Below are 21,248 nucleotides of genomic sequence, written 5' to 3' on the forward strand. Positions count from 1 at the left end.
AAAACTATGTAAAAAATGACCCCTAATGGCATACTTTGCCTACCTTGAATCCGAACCAAATAAACAAAGCCCTAAAAATCCCTAGTCTCAAACACATTCCATCATTTACATAAACAAAAAACAAGATCAAAACATATAAGTGAAAGGTTTTCTTCATGTTCTTAAAAACCCATTACATTACACTATCAAAACCCTCAAAACCCATATTCATGTTTATGTCAAAATACCAAAAATGTCTTGAAATTCCTAAAAGCTTAAGGGAAAATTCGGGTTACCCATGCCACAAACCTTATCAAGACCACAAGCAAACACATTGAACAAGACATATTCAAGAACTTCAAGAACATCCAAGGGACAAGCATATTCGGCCATGACATTTTTTTTAGAAAAGAAAATGTAGCAATCTAAGAGGCATGGAGAAGAAGACTTACCCAAGGTTGGAGAGCTTTGATTTTGCTTGGAGGATGCTTGAAGATGAGGAGCTCCCCTTGAAGATTGTAAAGTCGGCAAGAGGAGGGAGTCCTTGAGAGGGTTTCGGCCAAGGGAGAAGATGAAGGGTTTTTAGAATATATTTTTTTTTTTTTTTTTTTTTTTTTTTTTTGTATGTGTGAAGAAGAGAATGTAAAGTGGGGATATTTGAAGGGAAAAAAGTGGGTTTTTCATTTACTTTTGAACCTCTGGTATTCTGGGATTATCTTTCCTCCACGATCATGGGTGGATTTTTGCAGTCATCGTGGGTCTGCTGCATGAAGATGAACAGTTATTATTTTTTATAATGACGTCAGCCGAAGAAAAAGTTTATTACGTGAATAAATCATATAATAAACTTGGGGGGCAAATGTTGTCCCAAAAATTTGAAAAGAATGACGTGGCGGTGAAATGGACACGTGGCATAAGTTAGTAGGGTGATCTGGCTTGGTAATGGCCTAATACATTAGTTAAGGAATGGGACAGAGAGTCAAGCCAAATACGCCCAATCGAAGAGAGTATTTAGACTGGGGGTCGCTTGGAGAAAGGAGGCTTACCCAAGGTTGGAGAACTTTGAGTTTGCTTGGCTCAGACCTCAGTTTAAAGACCCCTATAATTAAATTGGTGCCAAGACCAAGAAAGTGAAAGGGAGGTATGAATTTTGGTTCAAGATATAAAAACAGTAGGTCCGATCAGACCTAAGCTTAGGGGACCTCTTGTTAAGCTTGGCTCGAATAAGTTCAAAAAGAATAAGGCTCAAGTTTTACTCAAAAGGGGAAAGCCACATAGTGGCCGATCGAGCATACACATAGGAGGTACCTTCGACCATTCAGGTCCAAGGAGGAATAGATGGTGGCTCGGACCACCTTGGTCCGAGGAGAGAAGCCTAATGCCCGATCGAGCATTTGGTTGAGCGAAGGGGTTCAAACCTAGTTGGCCCAAGGAGAAGGATGTGTGCCCGATCGGACGTGGTACTTATGAGTACCTTGGACCATTTTGATCCAAGGAGAGGTGGTGGCTCAGACCACCTAGGTCCGAAGAGAGAGGACCAAGGTCCGATCGGACCTTGGTTAAACAAAGGAAGCTTGGACCATTTAGGTCCAAGGGGCATTATGCCCGATCGCACAAGGCCTCCCCCCGATCGCACAAGGCCTCCCCCGATCGCACCTTGGTTAAACAAAGGAAGCTTGGACCATTTAGGTCCAAGGGGCATTATGCCCGATCGCACAAGGCCTCCCCCGATCGCACAAGGCCTCCCCCGATCGCACATGACCTCCCCCGATCGCGCAAGACGCCTGCAGGAGCGCTTGGACCATGTTGGTCCGAGGATAAGCTAGGAAGAAGATGGCTCGGACCATCTTGGTCCGAGGTGCAAAGTGTAAGGTCATATTGGACCTTGATTGAAGGAGTCAAATAAGATGGTTTGAACCACCTTAAGCCAAAGAAGACAACCATTGTGTCCGATCGGACACAATGGAGAAGTATACCTCGAGTGTAGTTGACCTTTGGTCCAAGGATAGCCATGCGTATGCCACCTTTGACCTACGTAAAGCTTGAAAGCTTGAAGAATAGTCAACATGCATGAGAAGCTACGTCAAACTGCCCGAAACTACTTCAGTGAGAATTGGTCCAAGCATCCGGGAATCACTCAATCCTCACTCGAAATTAGGGATCAGTTATATTTTGAATGTTTATTTTGTAATATAAATATTAGGTAAATAATGGAATATCCCTATCAAAAGGGGATATCAGTTGAGAACCCAGGTCTATAAATAGGGACTTGGGAGGATCGTAAAAGGATTTTTTTTGGGCAAAAAATTGAGAGTGAATCTGTATTCTAGAGAGAGAAAGTGTGTTGTTCTTGAGAAAAACCCATTTTTGTATTCTAGAGTATCTCACACTGAAGAAACTCAGTTGACAAGGTTCATCTGATCTTGAGTGTGAATATAGTAATAAAATCTCTAAGTGGAGTAGGCTATTACCGATCATCGGGGCTGAACCACTATAAAAACCTTGTGTTATTTACTTCCGTTCATAAAAAACTGTCTGTTGTCGTTTATAATTCTCTTGAAGGTTGTCGTAGTTGACGTTCTCACGTCGTTGGCTAAATTCACAGTCAACACAAACTATTTTCTATAAAGCAGAAAGTGTGTTATTATAAAGTGTATCATAACACTACTTTATAAGTTCAAATAAGTGTTATATAATCTATTTATAAATAGCATAATGAAATACTTATCTAACTATTAAAATAACACAACAAAAGTGTTATTGTAGGCTATACCATAACATATGTCTATAACTATGGAAAAGTGTTAGGCAAAATGCTCCGACCTACTATAACACTGCTTTACTTAACACATCAAAAAGTGTTATGGTATGTATTTGATAATACTTTTTCGGTCTTATTGAAAGTATTTTTTCTTGTAGGGATGGGGTTCTGGAGAGGGTGGAGGGGTTTCCGGACGATAAAATGAGGGCAAAGGCGGTGGCAGACTGGCAGAGGATGGAAGAGTTGGAAGGAAGCAAAGAGGTATTGAATTTTTGTTTCCTTTGGTTCAGTTTTTAGTATAAATCAACCAATTTCAGTATGTTGAGTGGCCCATAATTTTATTGCTAGCGAGATTTCCATATTAAAGAATCCAAATGACCAGATTTTTTACAATTTTTGGACTTGCAATCCATTATGCAGTATCTGTTTTTGATGAAATTTATGATAGGAAGGTTATGAATTTAGATAATTTTGGGGGTTCTTAAAAGTGAATCTTATTTCCAATGTTGAGTATTTTGTATTTGAAAGAAATAGAAATGGGCTTACATGTTTAATTTTGTGTGTTAAGTTATATAATTTGGCGATTTTGAATTATTTTTAGAATTCGGATTTGTGGTCCTGCTTTGTGCTAACGTTCTTCTAATGAGAATCTAGATCTCCGAACTAATTTTAGGCTACATGTTTTGATTTTGTTTCTTTCCTCTATATTTCTTAATTTTTCTCTTAGCCTTACTCTCATCTTCAATATAAGCATATATATATGTTTGTTTATATATAGGCATAATATGTTTGTGTGTGTGTAAATTTATGGATTGTGATTAGTGAAATTACTTTATTTTTTATGACTAGTGAGTCATTGATTGCATGTTGAGCTTACTATTGCATAACTTGAACCGCTTCAATAAGAGCTTGTGGAAAACGGTAGCGATCACTCTTATCACTTATTTTCTTTTTAAATGTCTTTAAATACTACATATGTATTTGACTAGTAGTTTGTCCTTATACCCGTACTCTCTCATATATATATATAGAAGTATGTGTGTTAGAAAATTGCATAAATTTAAGTAAAATTAGAGTTTTGAGCTTATTGAGTATATATAGTCTGAGTCACAAATATTAGATATGTTTTTATTTGTTTCATGTTTGTTTGCAAATCGGGTTCGTTTTTCAGTTCAAGTTTTGGACATATTATGGATGACTCTTGTCTTCCAACTAGTTATGGTAAGTAAATCTCTCTCTCTCTCATATATATGCTTCATCATTGTTCTTGACATGATTTAATTGTAGATAATTATTTTCTCAATCTCTATATCTCTATCTTTGTTTTTAATTTCTGTCGGTCAACAACAATGTTTCTCTTGGTGAAGGTGAGTGATTGAGATCATTCCACTTAACTAAAATTCACACACAAGTGAAAATTTTCAATCTCTGACCTAGAAACTCTTAAAATGAATGGCTAGTGAATTTTGTGGTTTTTATCTCGCTTAGTTCCTAGCTTTCTCTTCTAAACACTTGTGAGAAGATTTATTTGAAGGATAACTACCCTGTTTGGACATGGATAGAATGTTGCAAACAATATATCTTGCTCAGTATTTTTTTATTATTATTTCAAATGCACTCAAGGTGTTCGAAGAGAATTCCCAATAATGACATAAATTGATTATGTATGGTAGAACATGGATATGGTTGCTTATGATTTCTTTTTTCAAATAGGAACCAGTAGATTTGAGACCAAGCTCTAAGTAGAATGAAGTGTTTCATATATGTACTCAACGACCAAGCACATCAAAATAATCATGTGAGGAATCATGGTAACTGAAGGGTCTTTTTTTATTTCCTTTTGCTATTTGCACACTTTCGTAGTGTTATTCTTAGCATGACAGGAAACTAGACCATTTTCGTTTTCCTTTCATGTCACATAGTCATGCAAGAAACACAAACACTCTTTTTCTTTTTTCTTTTTTCTTTTTTTTTTCATTTCTCCTTTCAAAGACGCCATTCTAAAGTAAGTGAAATCCAAATATACCACAAAGGATGACATTCTAGAGTATATAAGCTTCTTCATTAATTCAAAAGTTTCCATTCTTTGTTAATCAAACATTTAAATAAATAGCCTTCAGATTCAGTAAATTCATTAAATGCTTCTTTTGCATGGTTGTATTAGCTTGTGATTCGTTCCTAAAAACTAAAAGTTGAACTACTTTTATGCATCTATTGATTTGATCAGATCTTCTTACTATTTGATGTTGTACCAATTTCAGCAAGAAAGGCAGTTGAAGCTAGAGTTCATGGGATTGTGGTCTCTAATCATGGAACTCGCCAGCTAGATCATACTCCTGCCACTATCTCTGTCTTAGAAGAGGTGACTATGCTTATAATCATGTTTCTAACCTCTTGTTTAGCTTTTAGGATTGTTGTCTTTCTATTTATAATACAAATGATCAAAGTTCTAATGTTTAATGAATTTTTGAAATCCTTACATTAGGTTGTTCAAGCTGTTGGAGGGAAAGTTCATGTTATTGTCGATGGAGGAATTCGGTGAGGAACATATGTCTTTAAGGCTTTAGCCCTTGGAGCACAATTTGTACTTGTAAGCTTTTACCTTAAAATAATTTGAGCTTTTATGTTTCCTTTCAGCACTTGTTGTCGCAAAATTTTAGGAGAGATGGTAGGTTATGTTCAACACCACAAATGAGCATACGTACTAGAGCACTAGCATCCGCATGCTGTAGTACGTATTGAAAATTTAAAATTACAGATTGGGAGGCCAGTTATCTATGGCCTAGCAGCAATGGGGCAACATGGGGTGAAAAGTTTGATTGAAATGCTGAAGAATGAGTTTGAGCTTACTATGTCCCTGTCTGGCTGTCCTGCACTAAAACATATTACGGGGAGTCATGTGATGACACAGCGTGACAGTCTCCATTCAAAGAAACCAACTTTTCATGCAATTTTTGTAGTAGTGGTGCTGAGACAGACTTCAAAGAAACTTCTTTTGCAACAGTTTGCAAGAGGTATGCCTCTAACTTTTATTTTAATACTATGCAAATGTTAGAGGAGTTTGAATATCTTAAATATTCATCCATAGTGAAGTAGGTTCTAGGATTGTTACTGTGTGCTGCAGTGATAATGGAAGGTTGAGAACTTGTGTGTTTTAGTGAAGTTGGATCTGAGAAATTTGTGTGTTGTGGAGATAAGAAAGAAAACTTGTGTGTTGTTTGAATTGATATTAGCAGATGGTTGGTTGCTAGTATGGGGTAAATGTTGTTCGATTTTATGTAGACTTGTCTATGATTATCCTATAATTGAATTGTGTTTGATTGGTTTGCTTATAACATATACTTGTATGAATGTACTTCTTGTTTTAGACGATGTCAGTTTTCTTCTTGTCCCTTGTCTAATGTCTTTGGTGAGGTGATTTATAACGTTGGGCATCACTTTTGCTTCTTGTGATCACATTTAGGTTCAATAGTATAAAGTGTTATACAAAAGTTTGACATTATTAGCATATTGGTTGATAATTCATAGTTATATTGGACTCTAAGTTTCATTCTTTTAGACTAGCATTTATTGATTTTATCATCCTTGGAGTATAGTTTTATTTTAGTGTCAATGCTTAAATTTTTTAGATTTATTGATTTTAGTGTATATTATGTATTTATATTTTTTCGTTAGATACTTTGCTTCTGATTATGTTATGTTTATTCAGATTCAGGGTATATATATAGATTGTTCTATTGGTGGATTTTGGTACCCTGTATATAATTTTATATTTGGTATTCTATGGCATATTTGTGTTGTGTTTACTCTGTTAGTGCTGAAGACATTGTTTATTATCTTGTTATGTTAATCAACTTTAGGGTATATTTGTGTTTTGATGTCAGTGCTTAATTTTTTTTAGATTTTTTGATTTTATGTATATATATATATATATATTTTTTTATAGGGTATATATATTTTTTGTTGGATACTTTGTCTTTGATTTTGCCATGTTTATTTAGATTTAGAGTATACATGTGTACTATTGTAATTAAGTTCTTTTTTGTGATTCATTTTTTACCTTCATTGCTTTTGGTATAAATATATCTATATATAAATATGTTTTTGTTGGATATTTCTTTCTGGTATTATTATGGTTAATTATATTTATGGTATTCACTTTTTTTTTGCCAATGATTTTAAAATAATGAGTGTATGCTTATTATGTTGGTGATTATAGGACTTATTGTGCTCTTATATTTTTAAAGGCATACAAAGTGTCATAAATGCCCATAATAAGTCATTCTTTTTTTTTTTTTTTTCTGAAATCCTTATGATGATTAAATTTGGGATATTCTATTATTAAATTGAGAATTTTTTTATACTTTAATTCACAACATCATTGGTCTTCCAACCGTCTCAAACCTTGTCGGAACTCTTACAAGGTTAGTTTTTGTTTAATAATCTCTAAGAATGATTAATCAACTAATTTTACATATTTATATTGTTGGTTCTCTCATTCATTCGTTAATATATTATGATAAGATATACTATTTAATTATAATTTGAAGTCTTTAATTCTTTGGTGCACGGAATATCATAAAACTGACTTTTAAGTTGAACGACTAGATTTATTAGGAAGAATATTGAGAAAAGAAACATGATTGAGTTTGCAGTGATTTGGAGAAGAGAATTATGTTGTCTTGTTGAGATTTGTTGTATTATATATTTTGAAGTTTATGGATTTATATTATTAAAATGAATTTTTATTGAGAATTATTTAGTCTCATGGGGATTTGATGTATTATTTACATTTCAATTTTATGAATAAATGTTGTATGTATATGAATTTTTATTATGATAAATATAATTTTTTTTCACAAGTTATGGTAATAATAATTAATTATGTGAGTAATTTTTTATTGAAATTTATATCAAACTTCAATGGTTAAAAATAGAATTAAAAGTTTTAAAATATATATATCAAAAAATTATTATTTATATATACAAATTTGATGTTATGACGACACGTATTAACTGTCGGCATTGCCAGCAACGATGACAAGTATTAACTGTCGGCGTTGCCAAAAACGATGACACATATTAACTGTCGGCGTAGCCAGCAACGAAGACACTTATTAACTAGCGTAGATACCCCTACGACGACATAGGCAAATACGACAGTTAGTCGACTGTTGTCATTGCACAATAGCGACAGTTGCACTACTACAAATGTAACGACCCCAAATTCGATAATGAGGCTTGAGGGCCTTGATTAGTGTACCGGGAGGGCATTATTGGGTTAAATATGGTTTGCATGAATATATTGATTTAAATGCATGATTATATGGTTAATGATGCTTGTGTGATTATATTGGCTTTTGTGTGATATGTGACTATGGTAATTGTGAGAACCACATTATTATGTGGGTAGATCTGCAGAGCATGACTCAAGGCGATCCTAGGGCTAGTTAGCGGGGAAAAAGTCACAACGGGGCTTAGCGGTTGACTTTAGATAAGTCAAGGGTATCTCAGGTATTGGGTAGTTATTTAGACTATCGGGTTATGAAAATAAATATATGGAGATATATTTGAGGTTAGGAAGTCTAGGCGGGAATATTGGGGGATTTTACCATTTTGCCCTCGGGGACTGTTCCGGCACCCCGAACCTTGGGATTAACTTAACAAGTAAGACAAACTTAAGGAAAACAGTAGACAGAAATATTAGACCGACTCTTTCTCAGCCCTTCTCTTTACTCTCTCATTCAAGGAAACACAAAGAGGCAACCATTGAGAATTTGGTGAATCAAGCTGGGAATTTCTAAGAATTGAGGTGGGGATTTGAAGGCTTAGCTCAGGAATTAATCCAGAACTAAATCAGGGCTAAGGTAAGCACTTAATTTCCTTTTCTGTGGTTGGAAATTCTGAGTTTTGGTTGGGTTTTGAGGTAAATATGGTTTTGATGTTTAAAGACAGAATTAAGGAGGGAAGCTTGGGTGTTAGCTTGGTTTTGGCTTGGTGAAGTGGTCCAGCAGAAGAGGTAAGTATCAATTCATGATTTAGAAGTTTTAATTTGGGTTTGAATGGCTAGTCTATGTTAGGTTGGTATTTTCAGTGGAATTATGTTGCTTAAGTCATGCTAAAAGTGTTGGGATTGTTGGGTGTTGAAATAGGGAGCTTAAGGGTGGTTTCAGCTGAGGTTTTAAGCTTAGAAATTGATATGAACCTCACCAACAATTGTGATGAAACCTAATAATAATGATGGTATGAAACCCCAAGATCATGTAGACGAGATTTTTTGAGCCTTGACCTGTCACCTAATTAGATGAAAACCAAGACTACAAAGGATAGAAAACGCCACACCAGGAAACCTACGAATATCTCAAGGATCAAGGTGATAAGTTTGGTTGTTTGAACGCCACAAGATTAATTTGATAAGTTCAAGAGTTCTTTCAAGAATAAAGAGGAACACACCTCACAATAATAATAATATTTCTCAAAACATCATGTCTTACAATGTTCATAAAACCCCTATATATACTTGGAACAATCCTCCAAGAATAGGAAAAGTCATAATTCAGCCTTAAAATCATCACAAACACAAAAATAATAACTCCCCACGTTTTTAGGCATTTTGGACTTCAAAAGGCTGCCAAAAATAACTTAAATGACTAAATTTAATGCATTAACTTAACCAGCCAAGGCCATTGGCATTCCCCTATTTAATATCCTTGAAACTCATCAAATTCATGCTCTTTAATGACTAAACTATGCTGATTATGTTTTAGGATGTTAATTAGCCTCTTCACTTGCTTTGATGACATGGACTGAGCCTTGATTATTATTTGAGTCCATATTGGTCTTTTTAGAATCAGCCAAATTCTCTTGGATTAGCCCATTTAGTGCTTCCTTGAAACGCTTGGCTCTAAGTCTTGTAATTGGGCCACTAGGAAGTGACAAAGGGTCTAGTGTAAATCCAGCTAAATTCCCACATGTATGATCAGCATGTCCAGCTCCTTGGTTTGCATCATTCTCCCCCTCTTGAGAAGGATTTGTCCTCAAATCATCACCTACATCAAAAGGAGACAAATCAGCAACATTAAAACTTGCACTAACACCATACTCATCTGGTAGGTCAAGCTTGTAGGCATTATCATTGATGCGTGCCACTACTTGAAATGGTCTGTCACCCCGTGGTAGGAGTTTTGAACGCTGTTTCTCCAGAAAACAGTCCTTCCTTATGTGCAACCAAACCCAATCTCCTGGTTCAAACACTACCTTCTTGTGTCCCTTGTTGGCTTGATGGACATATTGTTTAGTCCTCCTTTCAACGTTCAACCGTTCCTTTTCATGAATCATCTTTACAAATTCTTCCTTCTTTTTTCCATCTAAGTTCACACGTTCACTCAAAGGTAAAGGAGTTAAATCCAAAGGTGACAATGCGTTAAAGCCATAAAAAATTTCAAATGGTGAAAACTTAGTTGCAGAATGTGTACTTCTATTGTAAGAAAATTCAACATGTGGCAAACAAACTTCCCATGTTTTCAAGTTCTTTTTAATGATAGCACGCAACAAAGAAGACAAAGTTCTATTCACTACTTCAGTTTGACCATCCGTTTGTTGATGACAAGTAGTAGAAAATAACAACTTGGTTCCCAACTTTCCCCACAAAGTCTTCCAAAAGTAACTCAAAAACTTTGCATCCCGATCAGAAACAATGGTCCTAGGCATGCCATGTAACCTAACAATTTATTTGAAGAACAAATCAGCTATATGTGATGCATCATCAGTTTTATGACATGCAATGAAGTGTGCCATCTTGGAAAATCGATCTACCACCACAAAAATTGAATCTCTCCCCCTCTTAGTCCTAGGTAAACCTAAAACAAAATCCATAGAAATATCAGTCCAAGGTTCATGAGGTATTGGCAAAGGGGTGTACAAACCATGGGGTTTCAATTTAGACTTAGTCTGTTTACACGTGATACACTTCTCACAGATTCTTTCCACGTCATGTTTCATATGAGGCCACAAAAATGATCATGAAAAATTCCTAAAGTCTTAGCTACACCAAAATGACCCATCAAACCACCACCATGAGCTTCTCTCACAAGCAACTCACGCAAAGAACACATAGGCACACACAGTTTATTTTCTCGAAACAAAAATCCATCATGCCTATAAAACTTACCAAACGCCACTTTTTCACATGCATTGAACACATCACCAAAATCAGAATCTTGTGCATACAAATCCTTAATGTATTCAATGCCAAGTAATTTTGTATCTAGAATGGAAAGTAAAGCATACCTGCGGGACAATGCATCAGCCACCACATTTTCCTTACCTTGCTTGTATCTGATCACATAAGGAAATGTTTCAATGAATTCCACCCACTTGGCATGTCGTTTGTTCAACCTTTGTTGTCCTTTTAAATGCTTCAAAGATTCATGATCTGTGTGAATCACGAATTCCTTGGGCCATAGATAGTGCTGCCAATTTTCCAAAGCCCTTACCAAGGCATACATCTCCTTATCATAAGTGGGATAATTTAGGGCTGACCCACTCAACTTTTCATTGAAATAAGCAACTGGATGTCCTTCTTGCATCAAAACAGCTCCAATACCTATTCCTGAAGCATCACACTCAATTTCAAAAGTTTTAGCAAAGTTAGGTAAAACAAGCAAAGGCGCATTAGTTAACTTTTCTTTGATCAGATTAAATGCATTTTCTTGTTCTTTCCCCCACTTAAACTGTAACGACCCAAATTCACTAATAAGGCTTAAGGGCCTTGATTAGTGTGCCGGGAGGGCAAGATGAGAATTATGTGTGGTTATTATGATTAAGATGTATGATTATGATTTTAAGCATGTTATATGACTATGTGAATTATATTATGTGATAATTATGATATGTGAATTGTACTGTGTGGGTGATGTGATACAAACGTGATGCACGTGCCAAGACGGTCCTAGGAAACTAGATAATGGTAACTGGTGATTTGGTAACCTGCGTAACCGTTAGTAACTATAGAGAGTAACAGGTCTTATTGGGGAAGTGGTAGAATTGCAAAGTTAGGGAAAGGACAAATAAGCCCTTGAGGTCTAGTTAGTAAGTGATATTAATGGAGGGTTAAAATGGTATTTTGGCAGTTAGTAGATGAGTTTCAGCTGAAGGGGGAATATCATATACGTGTAACACTTTGGGAGTTGGTTATGCTGAATTGTGGAGACCTAGAATAAGAGCAAAAAGGAGATAGAAAGGAGAAGCAGAAATCTAAACTCTTGGAAGGAGAATCAAGGGATGTTTGAAGTTATCAACCAAGCTTAGGCCAAGAAAACTCAGAGGTAAGATTTTGATTATGTTATATCCAAGTTTAAAGTCTGAATTTTAGTTAAGGAAGGTGAATTGAGATGAGTTGGTGGCTGGTTTTATGTAATTTCAGAGAATTGGGAACCAAGGGGGAAGGAGGTCAAGAGCTGGAGGTTGAACCTATCACTTAAGGTAAGGTCTCTGTATGTTTATTAGGTTTGTTTTGTTAAGGTATAGGGAGTTTGAAGTGTGGGTTGTGCTTGAGTTCAAGCAGTTCATAATTTCTCTGGTTTGAGTTGTCAAGTGGGAAATTCAAGAGTGAATTTTAGGATTGAAGGTGTGAGTGAGCTTGGGCATGATGTCTTTGAGTTGTTGTGAGGTTTGTTAGGGGTTTAGAGTTGGTTTTGGGGCTTAGGATAGAGTTTGGGGTGATTTGGAGAGGTTGGAGCTCGGGAAAATGCGAAGGGAAACCCAGAAATCTGGGTCTGCGATGGTGTGCCGCGGCATGGCTTTTGCTTGCCGCGGCCTAGGGGTCTCTGGAGGTGGGTGCCGTGGCACAAGGCAAATTTCAGGGAGTTAAATTTTGCAATTTTTGGTCTTTGCTCTGGGGGTTCGGGGGATGCCTCCGGGATGTTATTCTAAGGTTTTGGGGGTTCCGAGAGTGTGGATTAGGTACCGGGAAGGTAGTCTTGGATTGGTTAATGACAAAGAATATTATATTTGTGTTTTGATTAGGAATTTGGAGAGGCTCGGGGTAGAGGACCGTGCTTGTGGCTACGTGGCATCGGAAATCAGTAAATTGAAAGGTAAGAACACTGCACCTGAGTGTATGATTGTGATGGGACTAAGTGCTCCCGAGAACTGTTTTGTGTCATCGTTGGTATTATGCCAAGGGACACGTATAAGCGGTCTAAGAGTACCGTTCATGATTTCTAGCGCACGGGGCGCGAATTGGCCACTGGGAGCCAGAAATAATAGGATAACAGAGGGAGCAGCTTGCGAGCGCTAGCCCTGGTTATCATTTGTGCATTGTGTTATATGAGCTGATATGCTTTGTATATGAAATACTTGACTATTGATATGCTTGAAGTTTATGAGATGCCATATGTGAGATTGACTTGACAGCTAAATGTGCATGTTCTATTGTTGCTATGTGTTCTTGCTGGGCCTTGGCTCACGGGTGCTACGTGGTGCAGGTAAAGGCAAGAGCAAGCTGGACCAGTCCTGAGGTGGAGAGCTCCGAAGTGAAATGTACATAGCCAGCCGCTCGATCACCACGATCGAGGAGTGTGTCAGGACGGAGATCACCTAACTGCTCATTTTGCCTTAGTATGGCTGTTAACGTATATAAACTTTGTAACTTTTGTAGTATGGCTTTTAAACTGTCATTTTTGGGATCCCATGTACATAAACAATGTTGAGCAGTGAAAATGTATCTTTTGAGACCAAAACGCTTTTAACCCTAGTTCCTCTACTATTTCAATAACACGTTTTCACTTTAATGACTTGATTAGCGAGTCTGGCACTTTATAAACACACAGTGTAGCGGTCCTGGCTATCCAGGGCGTTACAACTTGGTATCAGAGCGTCCTAGGTTTATGGGTCCTGAAGACTGGCTGGGTATGTACATTCGCTGCGGGAGACAAGCTCAACTCAGGGTTTGGTAACTGTATATGTATGATTATGTGTTTCAATGATTTGGGTGAGATATGAATATTGATATCTGTCTGTTGAATAGGGAGCATGAGATTCTGATAGGGCCTGGCCCTTGACTATTGCATGATGTTATTGGGGCGTGCTTATTAGCATTGCTGTGTATGTGGATGAATATCTGGATAAATTGTTATACTTGCTTACTTGTGTAAGATTGGAGTTTTGGTGGTGGATTATGGTGAGATTATCACCCTGTCATCTTACCCTAATTGCCGAGTCGTTGTTTGCAGATTGACTTGAATAGCTATGCGTTCAAGGAAATCAACACGACAAGCCGGCAGGTCTGGGGCTAGAGAGGATGATCAGGGCCCAACCCCTCTGCCAGTCCCTGAGAACTGGCAACAGTTAATGGCAGAAATGCAAGCTAGGCTTCAGAGCCAAGATGAGTTGATCAAAATGCTGCAGCAGGCTCCATCTGGGAGTGTTGCCCCAGCTGGGCCACCGGCGCTGGTACCTGTGGTACAGCCTGTTGAGGTTGGTAATAAAATGGAACCGTTGTATGAGCGGTTCAGGAAGCAGCAGCCCCCGATCTTTGAGGGTGGGCCAGATCCACTAAAAGCTGAGCAGTGGATGACCTTGATTACCACCACACTTGATTTTATGAAAGTAGAAGGACATGATAGGGTGGCCTGCGCCACTTATATGTTGAGAGAGGATGCCCTAGTCTGGTGGGAGGTGGTATCGCAGACCAGAAATGTTGCCACGATGACTTGGGAAGAGTTTAAAGATTTGTTTAACCAGAAGTACTATAACATTGCCATCAGGGCAGCAAAGGTGAATGAGTTTGTGGGCCTCGTTCAGGGCAGTATGACTGTTACGGAGTATGCCTTGAAATTTGATAGACTTGCAAAGTTTGCACCGGATTTTGTGCCTACCGATGCGGCCAGGTTAGACAGATTTGTTAGAGGATTGAATGTTATGGTGTCTCGAGATGTGAGGATTACCATAGTCCCTGGAGTGACTACCTATGCCCAGGCTGTGGAAAGGGCTTTGACTGCTGAGGAAGCAGAGAATAGAATTTGGAGAGATAATGCAGCAAGAAGGGAGGGCCGTAGACCGGTGCCTCCGTATTCTGGTTCTAGTAGAGGTGGAGGTGTTAGTGATTTGAAGAGAAAGACTCCAGAAGCCCCATTTGCTCCTAGGTTTGATAGAGGAGGTCGGGGTACTCAGGGTGGTCGACGGGGAGGCGGTGAATCATGGAGGACTTACCCAGAATGCCCGAGGTGCAGGAGACGCCATTTGGGCGAGTGTCAGGCTAAGGCCTGTTATGTATGCGGGGTGGTGGGACACCTCAGGAAAGATTGCCCAACAGTGAAGAAGGGCGAGGCAGGAAAAGTGGACAGCTTAACTCCAGCTCGAGTGTTCACTTTGACGCAGGCAGAGGCCGAGGCTAGCCCCTCGGTAGTGACAGGTCAGCTTTCTAGTGCTGGCACTTCTTTTACTGTTTTGATTGATTCTGGTGCTACGCATTCATTTGTTTCTGATAGGGTGATTGATAGATTGTGTAGACCTAGTGAGGTTAGAGCTTCAGGGTTTGGGACAATTTTGCCTACGGGAGAGCTGGTGGTGTCTAGGAGATGGGTTAGGGCACTGCCAGTGTTAGTTGATGGTAGAGAGTTGTCAGTGGACTTGATTGAGTTGAGTATGGAGGACTTTGACATGATCTTAGGTATGGACTGGCTTATTAGGTATGGAGCTACCATTGACTGTAGAAAGAAAATAGTGACTTTTGAGCCAGAGGGTGAGGATCCCTTTGTTTTTGTGGGAGCGGTGCGTGGACCCCGTGTACCCAGGATTTCTGCGTTGAGAGCCAGAGATTTATTACAGGGTGGATGTATAGGCTTCTTGGCTAATGTGGTGGATACCACCAAAGTTTCATCAGTTGGACCGGAGGAGACCAGACTGGTTTGTGAGTTTTTAGATGTGTTCCCTGAGGATTTGCCTGGGTTACCGCCGCGTAGGGAGATTGAGTTTGTTATTGAGTTGGCACCGGGGACAGAGCCAGTGTCGAGGGCACCATACAAGATGGCACCAGCGGAATTGAAAGAGTTAAAGATACAACTGCAGGAACTTCTGGATATAGGGTTCATCAGACCTAGCTATTCGCCATGGGGTGCTCCAGTCTTATTTGTTAAGAAGAAGGATGGGACTCTGAGAATGTGTATTGATTATCGGGAACTGAATAAGTTAACTATTAAGAATAAGTATCCCCTACCGAGGATTGATGACTTGTTCGATCAATTGCAGGGTAAGATGGTGTTCTCAAATATTGATCTTTGATCTGGTTATCACCAGCTGAGGATCAAGGATGAGGACATACCTAAGACAGCTTTTCGGACGCGTTATGGGCATTATGAGTTCTTGGTCATGTCTTTTGGTTTGACCAATGCCCCAGCAGCCTTTATGGATTTAATGAACAGAGTGTTCAAAGATTTTCTGGATCAGTTTGTTATAGTCTTCATTGATGACATCCTAGGGTACTCCAGTTCAGAGGTAGAGCACGAGTTTCATCTTCGACTAGTTCTTCAAAGGTTGAGGGAGCATCAGTTATATGCTAAGTTCAAGAAGTGTGAGTTCTGGTTACCTGAAGTGACATTCCTTGGACACATTGTAGGTGCGGATGGGATTAAAGTGGATCCGTCTAAGATAGAGGCAGTTAGGGATTGGCCGAGGCCAAGGAACGCCTCAGAAGTGCGGAGTTTTCTTGGTTTGGCAGGCTACTACAGGCGGTTTGTAGAGGGCTTCTCGAAGATAGCAGCACCGATGATAGAATTGACAAGAAAGAATCTAAAGTTTATTTGGTCAGACAAGTGTGAGGGCAGTTTCCAAGAATTGAAGCGACGACTTATCACTGCACCAGTGTTGAGTTTGCCTTCAGGAGAAGGGAAGTTTGTTGTTTATTGCGATGCATCGAGGTTGGGTTTAGGTTGTGTGCTGATGCAGAATGAGAAGGTGATAGCTTATGCATCACGACAGCTGAAGGAGTATGAGCAGCGGTATCCTACTCATGACCTAGAGCTGGCAGCAGTGGTCTTTGCACTGAAGATTTGGCGGCATTATCTTTATGGGGAGAAGTGCGAAGTGTACACTGACCATAAGAGCCTGAAATATTTCTTCACACAAAAGGACCTGAATATGAGACAAAGGCGTTGGCTGGAGTTGGTGAAAGATTATGATTGTGATATTCTTTACCATCCAGGAAAAGCCAATGTGGTGGCTGATGCATTGAGCCGTAGAGGTCCAGGTCAGTTGTATAGTTCTGTTCAGGTTTCGAGGGAGTTAGCAGATGAGATGGTTAGAGCGGGAATAGAATTGGTTGTGGGCCGATTGGCTAATATTACTCTACAGTCGACCCTGCTAGAGCGGATCAGAGAGGGGCAGTTGATAGACGCTCAGTTATAGAAGGTTAGAGAGGATGTTTTAGCAGGAACAGCCAAGGACTATTCTGTTTCAGAGATTGGTTTACTACGGTATCAGGGACGAGTTTGTGTTCCAGATGACGAGGGGATCAAACGGGAGATACTAGATGAGTCTCATACGACACCGTACTCGCTTCATCCGGGTACCACAAAGATGTACCAGGATTTACGGACTTTGTATTGGTGGGCCGGGATGAAGAGGGATGTGGTAGAGTACGTTGCCAGATGCTTAACCTGTCAACAGGTGAAAGCTGAACATCAGCGACCAGCAAGGTTGCTTCAGCCTTTGGGTATTCCTGAGTGGAAATGGGAGGATATTACTATGTATTTCGTAGGAGGTCTACCCAGGACAGTAGGGTTTCATGACTCAATATGGGTGATAGTGGATAGATATACTAAGTCAGCCCATTTCCTTCCAGTGAGGTCAACTTATACTGTGGATCAGTACGCTGAGTTGTACGTGAAAGAGATCGTACGTCTCCATGGGGTTCCTAAGTCTATTGTGTCAGACCGGGATCCTATTTTCACTTCCAAGTTTTGGGGAGGTTTGCAGCAAGCTTTGGGAACTCAGTTGAAGTTCAGTACGGCTTTTCATCCTCAGACTGACAGACAGTCTGAGAGGACGATCCAGATACTGGAGGATATGCTCAGAGCTTGTGTGATTGACTTTGAGGGTTCTTGGAGTAAGTACCTTCCGTTGATTGAGTTCTCGTACAATAATAGTTACCAGTCAACGATTGGAGTGGCTCCCTATGAAATGTTGTATGGGAGGAAGTGTAGATCGCCTATCCATTGGGACGAGATGGGTGAGAGGAGATACTTGGGACCGGACATGGTCCAGAAGACGAGTGAGGCCATAGAGAAGATCCGGGCTAGGATGCTCGCATCTCAGAGCAGGCAGAAAAGTTACGCTGATCCTAAGCGTAGGGATGTGGAGTTTCAGGTTGGTGATCACGTCTTCCTTCGAATTTCACCTCTGCGAGGGGTGAGGAGGTTTGGTAAGAAGGGCAAGTTGAGCCCTAGATTCATTGGACCATTCGAGATCCTGGAAAGGATTGGTCAGGTGGCTTACAGGATAGCCTTGCCGGCATCGTTGTCTGGAGTTCACGACGTGTTTCATGTCTCTATGCTTCAGAAGTATGTCTCGGATGTAACCCATGTATTGCGGCATGAAGATCTGGAATTGCAGGCAGATTTGGCTTATGATGAGAGGCCAGTTCAGATCTTGGACCGGAAAGACAAGGTGTTGCGAAATAAGACGATTCCTTTAGTTAAAGTGCTGTGGAGAAACAGTAATGTCGAGGAGGCGACCTGGGAGCTTGAGACAGCTATGCGGGATCAGTATCCGGAATTGTTCAGGTAAATTTCGAGGACGAAATTCTTATTAGGAGGGGATAGTTGTAACGACCCAAATTCACTAATAAGGCTTAAGGGCCTTGATTAGTGTGCCGGGAGGGCAAGATGAGAATTATGTGTGGTTATTATGATTAAGATGTATGATTATGATTTTAAGCATGTTATATGACTATGTGAATTATATTATGTGATAATTATGATATGTGAATTGTACTGTGTGGGTGATGTGATACAAACGTGATGCACGTGCCAAGACGGTCCTAGGAAACTAGATAATGGTAACTGGTGATTTGGTAACCTGCGTAACCGTTAGTAACTATAGAGAGTAACAGGTCTTATTGGGGAAGTGGTAGAATTGCAAAGTTAGGGAAAGGACAAATAAGCCCTTGAGGTCTAGTTAGTAAGTGATATTAATGGAGGGTTAAAATGGTATTTTGGCAGTTAGTAGATGAGTTTCAGCTGAAGGGGGAATATCATATACGTGTAACACTTTGGGAGTTGGTTATGCTGAATTGTGGAGACCTAGAATAAGAGCAAAAAGGAGATAGAAAGGAGAAGCAGAAATCTAAACTCTTGGAAGGAGAATCAAGGGATGTTTGAAGTTATCAACCAAGCTTAGGCCAAGAAAACTCAGAGGTAAGATTTTGATTATGTTATATCCAAGTTTAAAGTCTGAATTTTAGTTAAGGAAGGTGAATTGAGATGAGTTGGTGGCTGGTTTTATGTAATTTCAGAGAATTGGGAACCAAGGGGGAAGGAGGTCAAGAGCTGGAGGTTGAACCTATCACTTAAGGTAAGGTCTCTGTATGTTTATTAGGTTTGTTTTGTTAAGGTATAGGGAGTTTGAAGTGTGGGTTGTGCTTGAGTTCAAGCAGTTCATAATTTCTCTGGTTTGAGTTGTCAAGTGGGAAATTCAAGAGTGAATTTTAGGATTGAAGGTGTGAGTGAGCTTGGGCATGATGTCTTTGAGTTGTTGTGAGGTTTGTTAGGGGTTTAGAGTTGGTTTTGGGGCTTAGGATAGAGTTTGGGGTGATTTGGAGAGGTTGGAGCTCGGGAAAATGCGAAGGGAAACCCAGAAATCTGGGTCTGCGATGGTGTGCCGCGGCATGGCTTTTGCTTGCCGCGGCCTAGGGGTCTCTGGAGGTGGGTGCCGTGGCACAAGGCAAATTTCAGGGAGTTAAATTTTGCAATTTTTGGTCTTTGCTCTGGGGGTTCGGGGGATGCCTCCGGGGTGTTATTCTAAGGTTTTGGGGGTTCCGAGAGTGTGGATTAGGTACCGGGAAGGTAGTCTTGGATTGGTTAATGACAAAGAATATTATATTTGTGTTTTGATTAGGAATTTGGAGAGGCTCGGGGTAGAGGACCGTGCTTGTGGCTACGTGGCATCGGAAATCAGTAAATTGAAAGGTAAGAACACTGCACCTGAGTGTATGATTGTGATGGGACTAAGTGCTCCCGAGAACTGTTTTGTGTCATCGTTGGTATTATGCCAAGGGACACGTATAAGCGGTCTAAGAGTACCGTTCATGATTTCTAGCGCACGGGGCGCGAATTGGCCACTGGGAGCCAGAAATAATAGGATAACAGAGGGAGCAGCTTGCGAGCGCTAGCCCTGGTTATCATTTGTGCATTGTGTTATATGAGCTGATATGCTTTGTATATGAAATACTTGACTATTGATATGCTTGAAGTTTATGAGATGCCATATGTGAGATTGACTTGACAGCTAAATGTGCATGTTCTATTGTTGCTATGTGTTCTTGCTGGGCCTTGGCTCACGGGTGCTACGTGGTGCAGGTAAAGGCAAGAGCAAGCTGGACCAGTCCTGAGGTGGAGAGCTCCGAAGTGAAATGTACATAGCCAGCCGCTCGATCACCACGATCGAGGAGTGTGTCAGGACGGAGATCACCTAACTGCTCATTTTGCCTTAGTATGGCTGTTAACGTATATAAACTTTGTAACTTTTGTAGTATGGCTTTTAAACTGTCATTTTTGGGATCCCATGTACATAAACAATGTTGAGCAGTGAAAATGTATCTTTTGAGACCAAAACGCTTTTAACCCTAGTTCCTCTACTATTTCAATAACACGTTTTCACTTTAATGACTTGATTAGCGAGTCTGGCACTTTATAAACACACAGTGTAGCGGTCCTGGATATCCAGGGCGTTACATAAACTGCACATTTTTCTTGATGACTTCAGTAAGAGGGGCGACTAAGCTACTAAAATCACGCACAAACCGTCTATAGAAGCTAGCTAAGCCATGGAAACTCCTCACTCGGCTGATTGTTGTAGGCGTTGGACACTCTTGGATTGCCTTCACCTTTTCCTCATCCACCTCAATTCCGCTCTTACTAACAACAAAACCAAGAAACACAAGCTTGTCCGTGAAAAAGGAGCACTTCTTGAGGTTAGCAAACAACTTTTCTTTTCTTAGAATTTCCAAAACAAATTTCAAATGCATTACATGTTCTTCCAAGTTTTTGCTATAAATTAGGATATCATCAAAATACACAACTACAAATCTGCCAATAAATGCACGCAAAACATGGTTCATCAAACGCATAAATGTGCTCGGAGCATTAGTTAAACCGAAAGGCGTTACTAACCACTCATACAAACCATGTTTAGTCTTAAAAGCAGTTTTCCATTCATCACCTTCCTTCATCCTAATTTGATGATACCCACTCTTAAGATCAATTTTTGTAAAGACACAAAAACCATGCAA

General features: G+C 39.6%; 1 protein-coding gene across 1 annotated transcript; it reads left to right on the forward strand.

Annotated features, from left to right (window-relative positions):
- Positions 1 to 2,772: 2,772 nt before the first annotated feature.
- LOC133799935 (peroxisomal (S)-2-hydroxyacid oxidase GLO3-like) lies at positions 2,773 to 6,158 on the forward strand. Its single transcript, XM_062237923.1, has 7 exons — positions 2,773 to 2,780; positions 2,899 to 3,001; positions 4,968 to 5,102; positions 5,226 to 5,278; positions 5,378 to 5,408; positions 5,499 to 5,754; positions 6,109 to 6,158. The coding sequence occupies exons 1-7, from the start codon at positions 2,773 to 2,775 to the stop codon at positions 6,156 to 6,158; spliced, it is 636 nt and encodes a 211-aa protein (XP_062093907.1).
- Positions 6,159 to 21,248: the final 15,090 nt, after the last annotated feature.

This window comes from Humulus lupulus, chromosome 9 (assembly GCF_963169125.1).
Source record: "Humulus lupulus chromosome 9, drHumLupu1.1, whole genome shotgun sequence".
Taxonomy (NCBI): Eukaryota; Viridiplantae; Streptophyta; class Magnoliopsida; order Rosales; family Cannabaceae; genus Humulus; species Humulus lupulus.

Excerpts from the sequence above, each read along its gene's own strand:
- LOC133799935 (XM_062237923.1), top strand. Across the intron at positions 5,103-5,225 it reads CTATCTCTGTCTTAGAAGAG|GTTGTTCAAGCTGTTGGAGG; the intron begins GTGACTATGCTT and ends TCCTTACATTAG. Across the intron at positions 5,279-5,377 it reads ATTGTCGATGGAGGAATTCG|CACTTGTTGTCGCAAAATTT; the intron begins GTGAGGAACATA and ends GTTTCCTTTCAG.